Below are 15,262 nucleotides of genomic sequence, written 5' to 3'. Positions count from 1 at the left end.
TTTTTGGTCTGCATGCCACCCCAAAAAACAAAAATTAGCAGCATATAAAAATTGGATACACAGATTTCTCACACTACACCTCAAAGAAAACACTAACAACAAAGAGTTAAATACTGCTATTAATATAGCACTAAATAATGATTATAGGAAGGAAGACATCCTACAATTACATATCACACTCACACAAAAGAAAAATAATCCAGAAAATAAAGCCAGTGTAGACCAAAAATGGGTCACATTTACCTATAGAGCAAATTATATATGGAAAATCACAAAACTCTTCAAAAACACCAACATAAAGATAGCCTTCAAAACAACTCATACAACAGGTAAACTAATAAATGAGAAACGAGAAACAAACCCCTATGAACGAAGTGGGATATATAAAATAACCTGCCAAAGCTGTCATAAGGTATACATCAGTCAAACTGGTAGAAATCTAACAACAGATACATAAGGAAAACATAAGAAATATACGACAAAACAAAGACCAATCGGCATTTGCCCAACATACACTAAATAAACGCCACCAGTACGGACCCATGAGAGTAATCATGGAAATGGTTGAAAATGCCAAAAAAATGAGTATCATGAATATAAAAGAAATCTTCCATATGTATCGCTTTAATGAACTCAATAAATTGATAGACGAATAAAAACATACAAGGGAAAATGAGAACCAGCATAACATGTTCGACATCAAAATACAACATCAATACACGCCCACATAAACGTCATAGACACAAGGAGTACAAATACGCAATTCAACACACCTTAGAACAGTATAACAAAACAGCATGCCACGTTAGAACAGTATAACAACACAGTGCTCCATGTTAGAACAGTATAACAACAGAGTGCGCCATGTTAGAACAGTATAACAACACAGTGCACCACATTAGAACAGTATAACAACACAGTGCGCCACCTTAGAACAGTATAACAACAGAGTGCGCCACCTTACAACAGTATAACAACAGAGTGTGCCACCTTAGAACAGTATTACAACACAGTGCGCCACATTAGAACAGTATTAACAACACAGCGTGCCATGTTAGAACAGTATAACAACAGAGTGCACCACATTAGAACAGTATTACAACGCAGTGCGCCACATTAGAACAGTATAACAACACAGCGTGCCATGTTAGAACAGTATAACAACACAGTGCACCACTTTAGAACAGTATAACAACACAGTGTGCCACATTAGAGCAGTATAACAACACAGTGTGCCACATTAGAACAGTATAACAACAGAGTGCACCACCTTAGAACAGTATTACAACACAGTGCGCCACATTAGAACAGTATAACAACACAGCGTGCCATGTTAGAACAGTATAACAACACAGTGCACCACTTTAGAACAGTATAACAACACAGTGTGCCACATTAGAGCAGTATAACAACACAGTGTGCCACATTAGAACAGTATAACAACACAGCGTGCCATGTTAGAACAGTATAACAACACAGTGCACCACTTTAGAACAGTATAACAACACAGCGCGTCACAAACACCTACAGGACAACATTAAAGGTTGGACAAAAATGACAAAAGCTCACATAAAAACAAAATAGAGTTTGCTGAAATATTACAATATGCCCATAATATAGTTGCAGAACCCTCTTTTCAAAAGCAACAGAACTAGAAGGCAGTACACGTTTGGCCTCCTCCAAGAGGAGAGAGGTGGGGGGGGGGAAAGAAAGAAAAGGCACAAACCAACTTGGTTTATGATTTCCAACAAATATTTTAACATATTAAGACAGTCACTGTAGTTGTTAAAACATAAGATTTTATACCCATTGTACTTTGTCAGCACTGTATACGTGTATATATATATATATCTTGGCGTTCAAACACACATTGTAATAGTGGCTTCCGATTGCATTGGTGTCCCTCTGAGGATGGTCTATAAAGACTGAAATATGAAAGGGATGAAGGATTGAAATTAGAAAAATCTTTACTAGTCATACTGGACCGAACTGTTTAACCTTTTATGATAAAATTAGGTGGCTGGGGTTTCAAGAAACGAACAGATCTTCCAATCTACCACTCTGTCTTGCTGTTCTGTCCTAATGCAGGAACAGTGTGATGCTTGTATTATAAATAATCTAATTTTGAATAGACATTTCAACAAACATTCCACTCATCTATTATAAGTTTTGTAGACTAGCGAAGAGCAATTCCTGTCTTTAAGAGTACTTACCAGGTTCTTTTTCAGAGTGCACTGCAGAAGTTCAGAATAAAGGCATTCAGCTTGTTCCCCACCCACTTCAAATGTCCGCTGGATGGTAGTGATCAAGTAATCCTTCATGCTTTCCAGGACAGTCTGTTCACCAGATTCAGAGGCATATCTGCAATACATCAAAACACAATTTCTGTCTCCGAGACCCATCACCAAAATCCAGATAAACAAAAAATTAGGCCCTGCTAATTCTTATATTCTTCTAACACTGAGATTCCAAAACTCTTCCCATCACACTGTGGAGAGTTAAGGAGGGTTCAAGGAGAGTGACAAGAGTAGTGCAGTGCAGTTTGCAAATAAGAGAAGTGAGTTGAAGACTTTGTGTGCTATAATTTCAGTAATCTTGAAAGCGTTACAAACATTTGTAGTTATTACTAGTAAAGATCTAATAAAGCAATTCACCAATCCAAACCAGAGTCTAGTCACTGTGACACGTGATAACTGGTGTTAGAAGTGGTACGAATTGGATCAGATTATTGGATTTATGATTGCATTGTACAGTTACTTTTTCTTTTGTGTATGGTAAGGGTTTGGTGAAATTCATCATTTCATCTGACAGTTGGATCTTTCCTCCTGAGACACATAACGGGTGGCTTGGGTCAAGCTTGAAGCCAGCTGCCCATCAGTAAATCAGTCAGTTAATGCATAACACAAGATCAGGTTCTTTAGAAATTCTAAACTTTGACAGGGGAAGTCATAATTTAGCAGTGTCATTCTATGCTACCCCAAATTCCAGTTTGACAGTCATGCAGCAGGTGGCTGAGTTCACCCTTAAACTCTGGCCACTTGGATATTTCTTTTTCTAATTGGAGGAAACAGATTAAGCAGCCTCCCAGCTTGCCTGGTCCAGCCAATCAAAATATGAAGTGGGACATCCTTTGCCTGAATTTTGGGTAACCAGAGCAGATGGCTACCCTTCAGAGTGGCCGGCTGCGGGACTCCGAAATTTACACTCATCGGGGATACACATGTTCCATACCTCTGATCCCTGTATATACTCTCTGTGGTTCCTCTTGAACTAGTGTGCCTTACTAACCAGCAAAGGAGCCTAAATCCACCAATCAGTTAAGTGGATCATTACGGTGCAGTTATCATTTGAATAAAGACTTCAATCTCCTAATTGGTGTTGAGTGTTGACCTTCCGACACCTGAGATCCCTCCTAATCACCCAAGTCACAGCTACAGGATAAAAGTGGCACCTCGATGTGATGGCCGATATTGCGACAAGGGTGACTAGAGGCAGTGAGGAGCCAGCAGAAACAAATCAGTGGTTAACTGCTAGCGCGAAAGCATGACAGAAGGACAGCAGAACTACCTACAACCACCACTGCAGCTCTCAGGAACAACACACTGAATGGGCAAAGAGGAAGTACGGAGGGAGCCGCGATCTAGCTTCCAGAGTGTGGAGGGCCGACCAACGCAACAACATTGAACACGCATCACCAAGGTTAGTCAAGTTAGTCGGAACACTTCGGAACCAGATTATAGAATTGGAGCGGGCTGATGGTGAGAACATGTCAGGGGTATTTTCTGCAGACCCATCATGTGACCAGGGCGATCGTGTTGAAATAGAGGGGTCAGCTGTAGCAGTAGGTCTGGATGAAATAGGAGGCCAGGTTAGGGACATGGGGGAAATCACCAACATGACCAGAGATCTGAGGACCACCCGAACATGATGGAAATGACGATACAAGCCAAAAGTGAAAATATTCAGTTGATCCTCCCGCTGTCCTGAGTTATTTCCAAGACTTATTCGCCAGCATGATTGCATCGATGAAGGATGGGAATGTAGAACTGGCCAGTAAGTTGGAGAATAGTAACAATAATGCAAACTGTCAATAACGGGGTTGCAGAAATCTTCTTCTTAGATGCGCCAGGAGGAACTGGTAAAACGTTCCTAATTAGACTAATTCTGGCAGCAATTCAATCCCAAAACGACATAGCCTTAGCTCTTGTGTCCTCCAGAATAGCTGCGACATTGCTACCAGGTGGAAGATCTGCTCATTCCGCTTTGAAATTGCCATTGAACATGCAATTCATTGAAACTCCCACGTGCAACATTTCCAAAGCATCAGACATGGGAAGGGTATTGCAGAAATGCAAACTTATTGTTTGGGATGAATGCACAATGGCGCACAAAAAATCGCTCGAGGCTCTTCATCGATCATTGCAAGATTTGCGTGGAAACATCAGACCATTTGGGAATGCATTAATATTGCTTGCAGGAGATTTCAGGCAAACATTACCTGTAATTCCTCGATCGACACCAGCGGATGAAATAAATACTTGCCTGAAATACTCTACTTTGTGGCGACACGTAAAGACGTTAAAATAAACTATAAATATGCATGTCCAGCTGCAAAACGATCGATCAGCTGAGATATTCTCACATCAATTGCTGGAAATTGGGAACAGAAAGGTGCAGGTTGATCTGACTTCAGGACGAATTTCATTGCCTCATAACTTCTGCAATTTAGTGACGTCAAAAGAAGAATTGGTTGAAAAAGTATTTCCCAATATTCAAACCAATTATAAGAATCATGATTGGCTGAGCGAACGAGCTATTCTTGCGGCCAAGAACAAAGACGTCTACGAACTTAACAATATCATTCAGCCTAACATTCAATGCGAGGCAGTCACATACAAGTCCGTCGACACTGTTGTGGAAGCAGATGAAACGGTTAATTATCCAAAAGAATTTTTGAATTCACTCGATCTGCCAGGGATGCCACCGCACGTACTGCAATTGAAAATAGGCGTGCCAATTATCATGTTGCGAAATATCAACCAGCCAAAGCTTTGCAACGGCACGCGGCTTGCAGTAAAAAAATTACTGAGCAACGTCGTAAAACAACAATCTTGACAGGACCTTTCAAAGGTGAAGATGTCCTCATTCCTCACATTCCTATGATTCCAACGGATGTGCCATTTCAATTTTAGAGATTGCAATTCCCAATTTGATTGGCGTTTGCATTTGCCAACAACAAAGCTCAGGGCCAATCTTTAGAACTGTGCAGTTTAGATCTAAACACGGGTTGCTTCTCACATGGACATTTATATGTTGCGTGTTCTAGAGTAGGCAAACCAGACAATCTCTATATCTGCACAGACAATGGAACAACAAAAAATATTGTATACCCACAAGCATTGTGAAATTAAACATATTAGAAACGTGCGCTTTCTCTTTTCTATCTTTTCCATTTAACCAGACTGAGCCACAGCAATGCATGGCCAGGTATAGCTAGTACAAAATAGTACTGAAATTCATCCAGCAGTACCAGAGATGAAACAAGAAGATGGAGAGACACAACTTCCTCTTTCAAATTCTTTGTGCATTTTGTGCATATAATGTGAAAAATTAAATGGCCTGATACTCTGATTCCTTTCATCACTCGCTCTGTCACCTGTCCTGATACCAAACACAGGAAGATTCAACCTGGCCATGCTTACTTGTGTGTGAAAGCCAAAAGGTCTGCTGCACGCCCTGATCCATCACACACCACTACTGGAACAGGAGGTGTGTCTGTCACATATTCTAGCACAGCTCTAATTGTGTTAGTGCCACCTTCTATCACGAGACACACCACTGGAGTACTACAGTGAGTACCTGCAACAAATGTCGGTTAGATTTACATCTCTCATATAAGAACAGAAAGAACCTGTTCAAAAAGTCAGGGCTCATAGAATCCAACACCACATATACTTTGTAATGTGCAGGGTCAGCCTTAACATGGGCACAGCATGGGCATTTTCACAAGTGGCACAAAATTAATTGAAAAATACTCCTGGTTTGTCACCCACCATAAAACTAAATTCCAGCTCAGTAATTGGTAAATTACAAACTGTTTTCATTATTAAGGGCACCATATTCCTTAGCAGGCCATTTTTAACTACAAAGAAAGCGGCCTCCGTAGTCTAGAGGTAACGTTCCCACCTCATGACTCGTAGTACACGGATTCAAATACCCGGTGGAGGTCGTCGAATTTTTAAGGGCGGAAAAATTCAGGGAACAAGTCCTCTGGGAGGGACTTTAAGCCGTGGGTCCCGTGTCGTAGCTTTATGGCACGTAAAAGAACCTCATATCTCCAAAGGAGGTCACTGAGCCAAATTACGGACATTTCCCGTCCAACAGCAGTCTCTAATACCTCTGGTAGATGGGGGAAGCATTATAGATACCTCTCAGCTAGTAGAGCCAGTCTCGCTGGCTGGGCGGGACTGATGGTAAGCACCAGTACCAGCAGGATATAGGGACTGGTAGAAATCATAGAGGGAAGCACAATGGACCAATACAGGTCTAAGTGCATGGGGAAACCCACCCTCTCCAATAACTAACTAACTAACTAACTAACTAACTACACAGAACAGTGGCAGAAAGCATGTGTGACCATGCTGGTATCCATTTCTGCTTCCATTTTGAATATTAATAAATGAAGGCAGTGAAACTAATACCTCATCCCATACATTTCAAGAGGTAACCAAACAATTGTTTTGATCATGGGAAAATATGACTATAAAATAATGTGCCACCATGAAGAATTGTACAGTAGTGGTTGAAGTGCGTATATGATGGTAGACACAACTGGCATTTGCATAGGATGGCAAGAAAGGTGGCATTGGTCCTGATTTCTAACATATTAAATCACTTAGGCACAATAATGGGGATTATCTAATGCAAGAGAATATAACCCTGGCTTCCAAATGTAAGATTCCTGACACAACAATTGTCACTGCGGGTGTTAGTTTGTTTGGTTTAGCTTATGGTATTATGTCAGTGCAAAACTGTTACCCTACAACCCTATAATCTGCTGAACTTTCCAGCTGCCATGCCAGTTACAGAACTGTCATTAGAAAGGAAAATCTTCACCTGGATGCAGTTTCTGAATGGATATGTACTTCTCCAGCTTTCTTCTCAAGATGAGCTCAGCTCCATATCTTCCTGAAGTTCCATTGTCAACCAGTAAGAAATAAGCATGGCGATTATTCAGAACTGCATATTTAGACCTAAAACAAATATGTAGGTAAATGAATGTGTGTGGAGAAATACTGTTCCTTACAGTACAATTGAGGCAGAAAAGTACATTAACAGGGTGAGGGGTGGGGGCAGTCTTCTTATATGTCTCTCACACTATGGGAAAGTAGAATATACACTTAACTCCGGGTTATCTGGTATCCATGGCATCCTCCTCCTTCAAGCAGGTGTGATTACAGTAGAGGCGAGGTGAATTTGTGGCTGTGTTACAGTATATGTAACTGAAATCATTTTACCAACAATATGCTGTCATCTAAGAAGGCTCCCACATAAATGCATTGTTTTGGCTTTCTACTGCATTTCTGTAACAGCTTTTCTCATGAAACATGCAGATTCATGTAAACCCATTCCTAAAACATGCCACATGATAGGGAGGCTACTGCTGCCTAAATTGTACTACTGCTACTTTAAAGAAAATACTTGCCTGGCAAGTCTATAAGGTATTAACATGATTCATTCATAGTGGTGTTATTTTCTCAGAGGCTGTAGTGATAAGACAGTGTCTAACGAGAAAAATATTCACCAATTGCATTTAACATTTTAGGTTAATCTAGAGACAATATTACTTCAGTCAGCGACAGCCACCTGCTTTTACTGTGTAGGACCTGAGGTTCTCACAGTGGTGGTAAAGAAGAGTTCTGTCTTCTGGGATATGTCATGTAGTCCAATGAAAGTCTGCAGACTTTTAGAGGAACATGTTAAAGATCATAAGACCAGTGCTAAACTTTACCCAATTTTACAAACAAAAAGAAAAACAAACTCTGTGGATTTTGGTCGGCAAGTGAACTATACCAACTGAGCAACTGCCACTTGTCGGCAAAGTTAGTGCCAACTTTAGCAGATAGAGGGTGTCATGTGGTCGGTGCAACAAATCCCCGTGGCTGTTAATTTTGGTTTTGTAGACCAGAGCCGCGATTTCCTTCAAATAGCTTCTCAATTATCCTCAAGAGGCTGAGCAGACCTCGTTCCAGACTCACTAATTCTCAGAAAATATGGTAGCACCGGGACTCGAACCCAGACCTCTGACCAATAGACCACAGAGGCGGTCACACAATTTTACATTTACTCAAATTAACTTTTTTTTAATTGTATTTTATTTTCCTGACAATGGAAATTAACCAGATTTTACATTTACAGTGTTCTAATTTGTAAAATTCAAAGAAACATCTGCACTGTTCCACTCATTCACAAAGTTTATCTCTGTAAAATAGGTATATATTTGCATATGATACGTTCTGAACCTCATGTGAACGAGCTCATCCAGTCACAGATACAAACACACCCTCATGCTTGCCATTATGTTGGGGTAGGTGCAGCTATTTATTTGACTACAAGGTTGGCTGCTGACAATATCTACACAAAACTGAGCATCTTATATAAACACAGCAAAACACTTAATTGGTATTTATGGCTTGAAATAAGACAACAAGGCCATCTGGAAAGTATGTATGACAAGCAATAAAATGGCATTATGGCACATGCTGATGCAAATACCGGAACATACTGTCAGTGTATGAGTGACCACAGATGGGGTTTCTATTGGTAATTGGATTTACTGAACTCTTAAAAAATGTAACTGCAACTACAACACTATCAATAATTCATACACACTACAATTCACTACAGCACGCATTAAATATTTCCAGTCTTCAGCAGTTGTTGTCTGTAATGGCTTCCAACATTACAGCTTACTCAGCTTTTGTGCTCATACCCTTACTGGTCAGTGAGTGTCTCCCAACTAACTAAACTGCAGACTTGTCCTGCTCAAAACACCTCAGCATGGATCATGTGGAAAACACCACTCCTCACTGTTGTATTTCCATTGTTGCTGTGGGAACATCTTTGTTTGCGAAGCTGTTACTTAGTAACAGCTACCATATATTTGCTTATTCAATGATCATTGCCCAGTAACAGGTCTATATGCCACAATACGTACATGGTGCTAACAAAGTTTCCAAAATTTGAATTTTTCGAGCGAATGGTTGAGTACATTGAAATACCGCTAGGTGTCTCCCCACACATACTTCTTGAATCAGTGTGGCAAGCGGCGTCGAGTTGAGTGGTTGGGTTTACTGTTGGTGAACGTATTTCCATTGTTGTGTTTCTGTGAGTTTGTGGTTTTGCAATGGCTGACCTGAGAGAGCAGCGTGTCTGTATATTTGTTTTAAACTTGGGAAAACTGCTGCAGAAACACACCAAATGTTGAAGCAAGCTTCTGGTGACAACAGTTTAGGCCAGACACAAACTTCCGACTGGTATAAGCGTTTAAAAAATGGCCAAACATCGACTGATGACGACGATCGTTCGGGATGGCCCTCAACTGGCACCACACCAGAAATTGTTGCGAAAGTTAGGGATCTGATTCTGCAAGATCGTAGATTGACCATCCATGGGACTAAGTTATGATACTTGTACATGTCAACGAATTTTTTTCAGAGGAACTGAACATGAGGAGGATTGCAGTGAAGTTTATGCCACGGCTTCTGCAAATTGAACAGAAGCAGCATCACTTGGAAGTCTGGAGGGAACTTCAACAACAGCTTCAAGAGGATCCAAACTTTCTTTCGAAGGTTGTCACTGGTGACAAAACTTGGGTTTATGGCTACGACCCTGAAAGTATGCAGCAATCATCGCAAAGGAAGGGCCCTTCTTCACCTCGGCCATAAAAAGCTCGACAAATCAAGAGCAACATTAAGTCCATGTTGATCGTTTTTTTGTTACTGACGGGATTGTTCATAAGAAGTTCATCACTCCTGGTCAGACAGTCAATAAAGAGTTCTATCGCGATGTTCTAAGGCATTTGATGGAGGACATGAGGAGAAAACGTCCAGAGAAGTGGCACACAAACGACGGTACTCCACCATGACAATGCAGACCGCATACAGCTTATATTGTGGAGGAATTTTTGGCTAAAAACAAATGGCAGTTGTTCCCCACCCACCGTAGTCGCCAGACTTAGCTCCATGCATCCTCTTTCTCTTCCCCAGGATGAAAATCAAGTTGAGGGGTGAAGATTTGATACAATTGAGGAAATTCAAGTGGAAACACAGACGGTACTAAACACTCTAATAAAGAAAGACTTCCAGGGTGCATTTTAAAAGTGGCAGAAATGCTGGGATCAGTGTATGCACTCTCAAGGGGACTACTTTGAAGGTGGTGGTGCAGAATAAGATACAGGTAAGACGTAATAGTTTNCCCATATTATAAGGTAAGGTTATAAAACCACAATTTAAGATCATTTTAGTGAAAGTTTCATGTTCCTATCTCATAGAATTTAAGAAAAATGATGAATAAATAATTTTCGAGCAAAATTTAAATGGCCGGCTGAATATATTACCGCAGGAGCCGCGGCCGTGGAATTTAAATGACCACGTCAAAGGGTTAATACATTTCGGGAACTTTTGGATAGCACCATGTATATGGTATGTGTAAATTGTTACTGTGTTCAAACATGCATAGTTTAAAGGGATTGGCAAATTTATGGTATAAAGCAGACTTTTTTTTTGTTACAACATTTTTATTCCACCAACTTTACACTTTTTTCATTTTGCAACGATTTTAGTTGGTCCCTTCAAAAGTGTATCAACAAGGTTTCACTGTGTACTGACAGTACAGATAAGTCTGCATTATTGGTCAAGCTAATATAGCAGAAATGGTTTAAAAACAGCAAAAATTTAAATGGGACAGCCTGTCAAGGGAAACAAATTGCAACATTATCTGTACTAATAATTTCGTGCCACTCTGTCTACCAGGAGTCATGCAGAGGCTGCTCTGGGGGTTGAATATGGGGCTCCCTGGTGAAGAGCTGGAAATGAATTGAGCTACTGCAGTGTTACCAAGGACCTTAATGTTCATAGTAGCAACAAGATTTCTGTCAGGTTTTTCCCTAAAAAGAGCATTTGGAAGAATATACAGAAGACTACAAGGACCATAAGCAGTATGCTTCTGGTTAGTACCTGGGTGAAGATATGGAATGATATGGAACATCACGGTTATGTCCACAAAGCTCGTGGTTGTTCTCAACAATGCCCCAAGGAGCTATGCCAATGCTAACCACTCGTCCACTACGTTGGGAGCGTTCCAGCAGCAGTGCATCACCAACCTGTCTTGTCACACCTGCCAACATTTACAAGTTATATATAGTGCTCAGGAAAACAGAGAAGCAACAGAACATGATGCTCTAACTATAAAGGCACAGGTCTACTGAATTATTCTTATAAAATATATCATAAGATATTATCAAAAAATAGCATTAAAATAGCAAAAAGTGCTTTAAAATAAGTGCAAAAATGTCTTTAGGAGAAGATGCTCTTGCCTAGACTGTTTTTTTTTACAATAATCCAATGTAGTGGCAAGAAGGGAAAAAATTACACTTCCTAGGTATAATGCTGTCAGGAATCACACAACAGCTTCCAGTAGAGTAAACACAAATTAATTATGGCAGATTCTTGCTCTGAAAAGACTTCTTCTACATTCCGTTCAAGCAATCCAGAGCTTCTACAATGAAAAAAATATTATGATTGAGAATGAAGGCAAAATAAGTCAGAAAAGAATTTTAATAAACCAAGGGGTGTGACAAAGCTACTCACTGTCACCAGTGTTATTTAATCCATATTTAGACCACATCATAAAAGAATGGCAAGACAGCAAACCTCCACTAACTAATATCTTGACAACATATCTTTCTGCTGACAATCAAGTGATTATAAGCACTTTAAAGATTCTTAAAAAAAAATTCTGCTCTTAAAGGGAAAGAATTAATAGCGATGAAATAAAAAATGCTAAACAATACCATGATGGAACAAGTAACAAACTTTAATTATCTTTGATCTCAGTTGGGCAGCAACAGAAATTATGATCTACAAAACAAACTACAATGACAGAATTATCTGTGTCAAACAACTAAACAAACGCTGCTCAACAAAACACAATGCAAGACAATTCTAAAATTCTATATCATTCTAGCAGTACCATCTCTCTTATACAGCAGTGAGTGCCGGGCTTTAACTAAACAACAGTTCCAGCAGACTGAATCCTCTGAAATGAGATTCCTGAAATAAANCGGGGAAAAAAAAAAAAAAAAAAAAAAAAAAAAAAAAAAAAAAAAGATGCAGAGATATCAGGCAAAAATAAATGTAGATAGGGTGAATAAAAAGTAGTGGCAACACCTCTATAGTTCTAAAATGACATTATTACCTGAGGTAAACACACTTACATCCTTTCAATATATTTGCCCCCCCTGTGTACCACCTTCTGCCAAATTTATGGAAGGCGTTGTACACCATAAGCACATCCACTTCTGTTGATGTCCAGCAGTGACCGCGCTACAGCATGAATAATCTCCTCTCTTGTGTTGTAATATAACCCTCGCAGTGGTTCTTTCATTTTTGCAAAGATATCATAGTCGCACAGACTCATATTGGGTGAGTATGGCGGATGTTGCAGTATCTCCCATCGCCATTCCCTCTGGTACCGGTCCAAGAAGTCCTGTGCAGTTGCATAACGTTGCCATTGTTGCACATTGGACATTGTATGGGGTACCCAATGCGCTGCAATTTTGCGGTATCCAAGAATATTGTGCAGAAGGTGGAGCATGGTTTTGTGACATATGCCTACATCAGCAGCTAACTCCCACACAGCCCATTGATGATCGACATCCAGCAAAGAAACAAGAAGCTGAATTGGGTGGTTGTCAACATGGGGTCATCCTGAACGATGGCTGTCCTGAATGGCATCCCTCCCTTCACAGAACAATTTCACTCATCGTGCCACTGTGCGATATGGCAAAGCAGCATCACCACATGCTTCTCGCAGTCCCTGATAACAGTTTTGTGCACTACGATGTTGTGCAACTTCAATTTTTATCCAGGAACGTTGTTCTTGTTTTGTAAACATGTTGTTAGGGTGCTTGAACTGGGCTCCTGCACTTCAAGACGATGCACAATGCAACTCAATGAAACACAACCAGAGCCACTCACTGCACTACTTCAACTGAACTTCTGCTATCAGCTACAGATGTTGCTACTGCCACCTGACGCACATCTTTCATGTTACAGCAGTGTTGCCACTACTTTTTATCCAACCCTTGTATTTAACTTAGGAGGAAAATTAAAAGAATACCAACAGAGTTATTTTGAACATATTTCAAGACAGCCAACTAATCAAATTCCTCAGAAGCTTTCTGACTACCAACCTAAAGGAAGACGAAAGATAGGTCAGCCATCAAACAGGTGTAAGGATCAATTCACTTAACCTGAAGATAAGAACAGAAAGGCCTAAACACTGGACATTATAATTAATGACTAATGATGAGATGATGATGATGAGGAGGAGGAGGACGCAGTGGAGAATGTCTGGGACAAGCATTTTAAGATTCATACAGTCCACTTGGTCAGGGCAGTCAAGTCACTGGGCTGAGCTTTAACTCAAATGGAGAAAAGAATACATGCATACAGTATGTTGATATAAAAGTGGTCACTTCAAGGAGGAGAGACAGAAGGATGTTATTAAGAATTTATTTTCAGGACTGAGGAACTGAGGATAGGTCCAATGGCAGACATGACTGCAGTGCTGTAAGCCAGGCAGCCTATCAATCCTTATGCTTGCTGATGATTGCAATTACAAAAAGCATACCATTAAAATGTTTACCCATTGTTTTCTAGTGTCTCATACAAAGAGAACAAGGTAGGTAGATATATGATGTCTGATGCTGGTGCTGTGGAGAATACCTGGATCTGCGAGACAGTGGAAATAAAAAGAGACTAGTAAGAACTGCACAATGGGTTTCACACTTTGTGTTCTTCATGAAATATCATTAAAGCAATGGACAGAGTTCAAGATAACACGGTATAAAAATCAACAATTGTCACAAATCTCCAGAGAATTACTAATAGGGTGATTACAGTAATAAGAATGAAATGGGAAGATGATAAATACATGCATAATGTTGGCTGGAAAAACCTCAGAGAATGAGTTTAGATAGGAGACCAATGTGAAGGTTGCAACATACTACAGAAACGAGTCTTGAAGAAATAAGGCACGAGGAAGCAAGGTGGATTCAACTTGTTGAGGAGAGGGTCACAGAGTAATGAACTTACAGGTTCGATAAAGCTGTGAATGTCTCGACTATCTGGGAAACTACAAATTTCTCAAAGGACACTGACCGTGGAGTTAGTTTCAATGTTATAGCACACACCTGTATTTGTGCCACCAGTGAATATCCACGCTCCAGTGGTTTTTGCAGCCTTCAGCAGGCCCTTGCGCAGAACTTTCTTAAGCTTGGGCTGCAGATCAAAGTTGGCTTTCCCACCCTGTACTGTGATAAGTAGTTTTGGCAACTCCAAGTTCCACTCCCTGGTGAACAGCTGCAAAATGAGTTCTGGTCTGGTATCATAGGCCAGCCGCACATACTGTAACAAAGGCAATCAATGACTGACTTACTTCGCTCTTTACCTCTGTGTTCAAACCAGCTGTGACCCCTCACCTAAACCAGCCCACAGGTTCTTTCATTGGGGAGAATGCCAGAAGTGGAAAGATGCCCACTCACCTCTACCTACAGAGGGGATCTGTATTCATGGCATGGTACTAAGACACAGGGACAACTTTACTACTACAATAGCAGAAGCAGTATTGAATTCCACTGTCAAGTGGGTAGCACTTCAGCTTTGTATTCAGGTCCTGAGCTTCAAATCTCAGTCTGGTAATTGGCCATTATGACAGAGAATTTCCATAGTTTTCTTGAGCCCCTCCTAGGAAATGCTGGAACAGTACCAAAAATTAGGCCACAGCTATTTCTGTTCATACTGTAACATGCAGGGGAGTACATACGACTAATAATTGTGGATTCTAGATTGGACGATTAGGTTTATTTGGCATCAGTATCACAATTACACTCAAATATAAGAGTTTACACATTTGCTGTGTTCTCACTTCACTTCTGAACTCTTGACTTAATTTCTGAACTCTGACTTCACTTCTGAGC

General features: G+C 40.3%; 1 protein-coding gene across 2 annotated transcripts in view; it reads right to left on the bottom strand.

The window, feature by feature from the left end:
- LOC111866094 (transient receptor potential cation channel trpm) overlaps nucleotides 1–15,262 on the bottom strand; it is an 89,036-nt gene that overhangs the window by 34,902 nt on the left and 38,872 nt on the right. For both annotated transcript variants that reach the window (XM_023854677.2, XM_033752109.1), the window contains 5 exons: nucleotides 14,477–14,690; nucleotides 11,238–11,397; nucleotides 7,117–7,253; nucleotides 5,703–5,859; nucleotides 2,214–2,361 (listed from right to left, as the gene is read on the bottom strand). In XM_023854677.2, coding sequence (XP_023710445.1) covers nucleotides 2,214–2,361; nucleotides 5,703–5,859; nucleotides 7,117–7,253; nucleotides 11,238–11,397; nucleotides 14,477–14,690 — 816 coding nt within the window. The remainder of the gene's footprint in view (nucleotides 1–2,213; nucleotides 2,362–5,702; nucleotides 5,860–7,116; nucleotides 7,254–11,237; nucleotides 11,398–14,476; nucleotides 14,691–15,262) is intronic.

Source organism: Cryptotermes secundus, unplaced genomic scaffold (assembly GCF_002891405.2).
Source record: "Cryptotermes secundus unplaced genomic scaffold, Csec_1.0 scaffold318, whole genome shotgun sequence".
In the NCBI taxonomy this organism is placed as follows: Eukaryota; Metazoa; Arthropoda; class Insecta; order Blattodea; family Kalotermitidae; genus Cryptotermes; species Cryptotermes secundus.
This window is presented reverse-complemented; position numbering and strand designations above follow the sequence as displayed.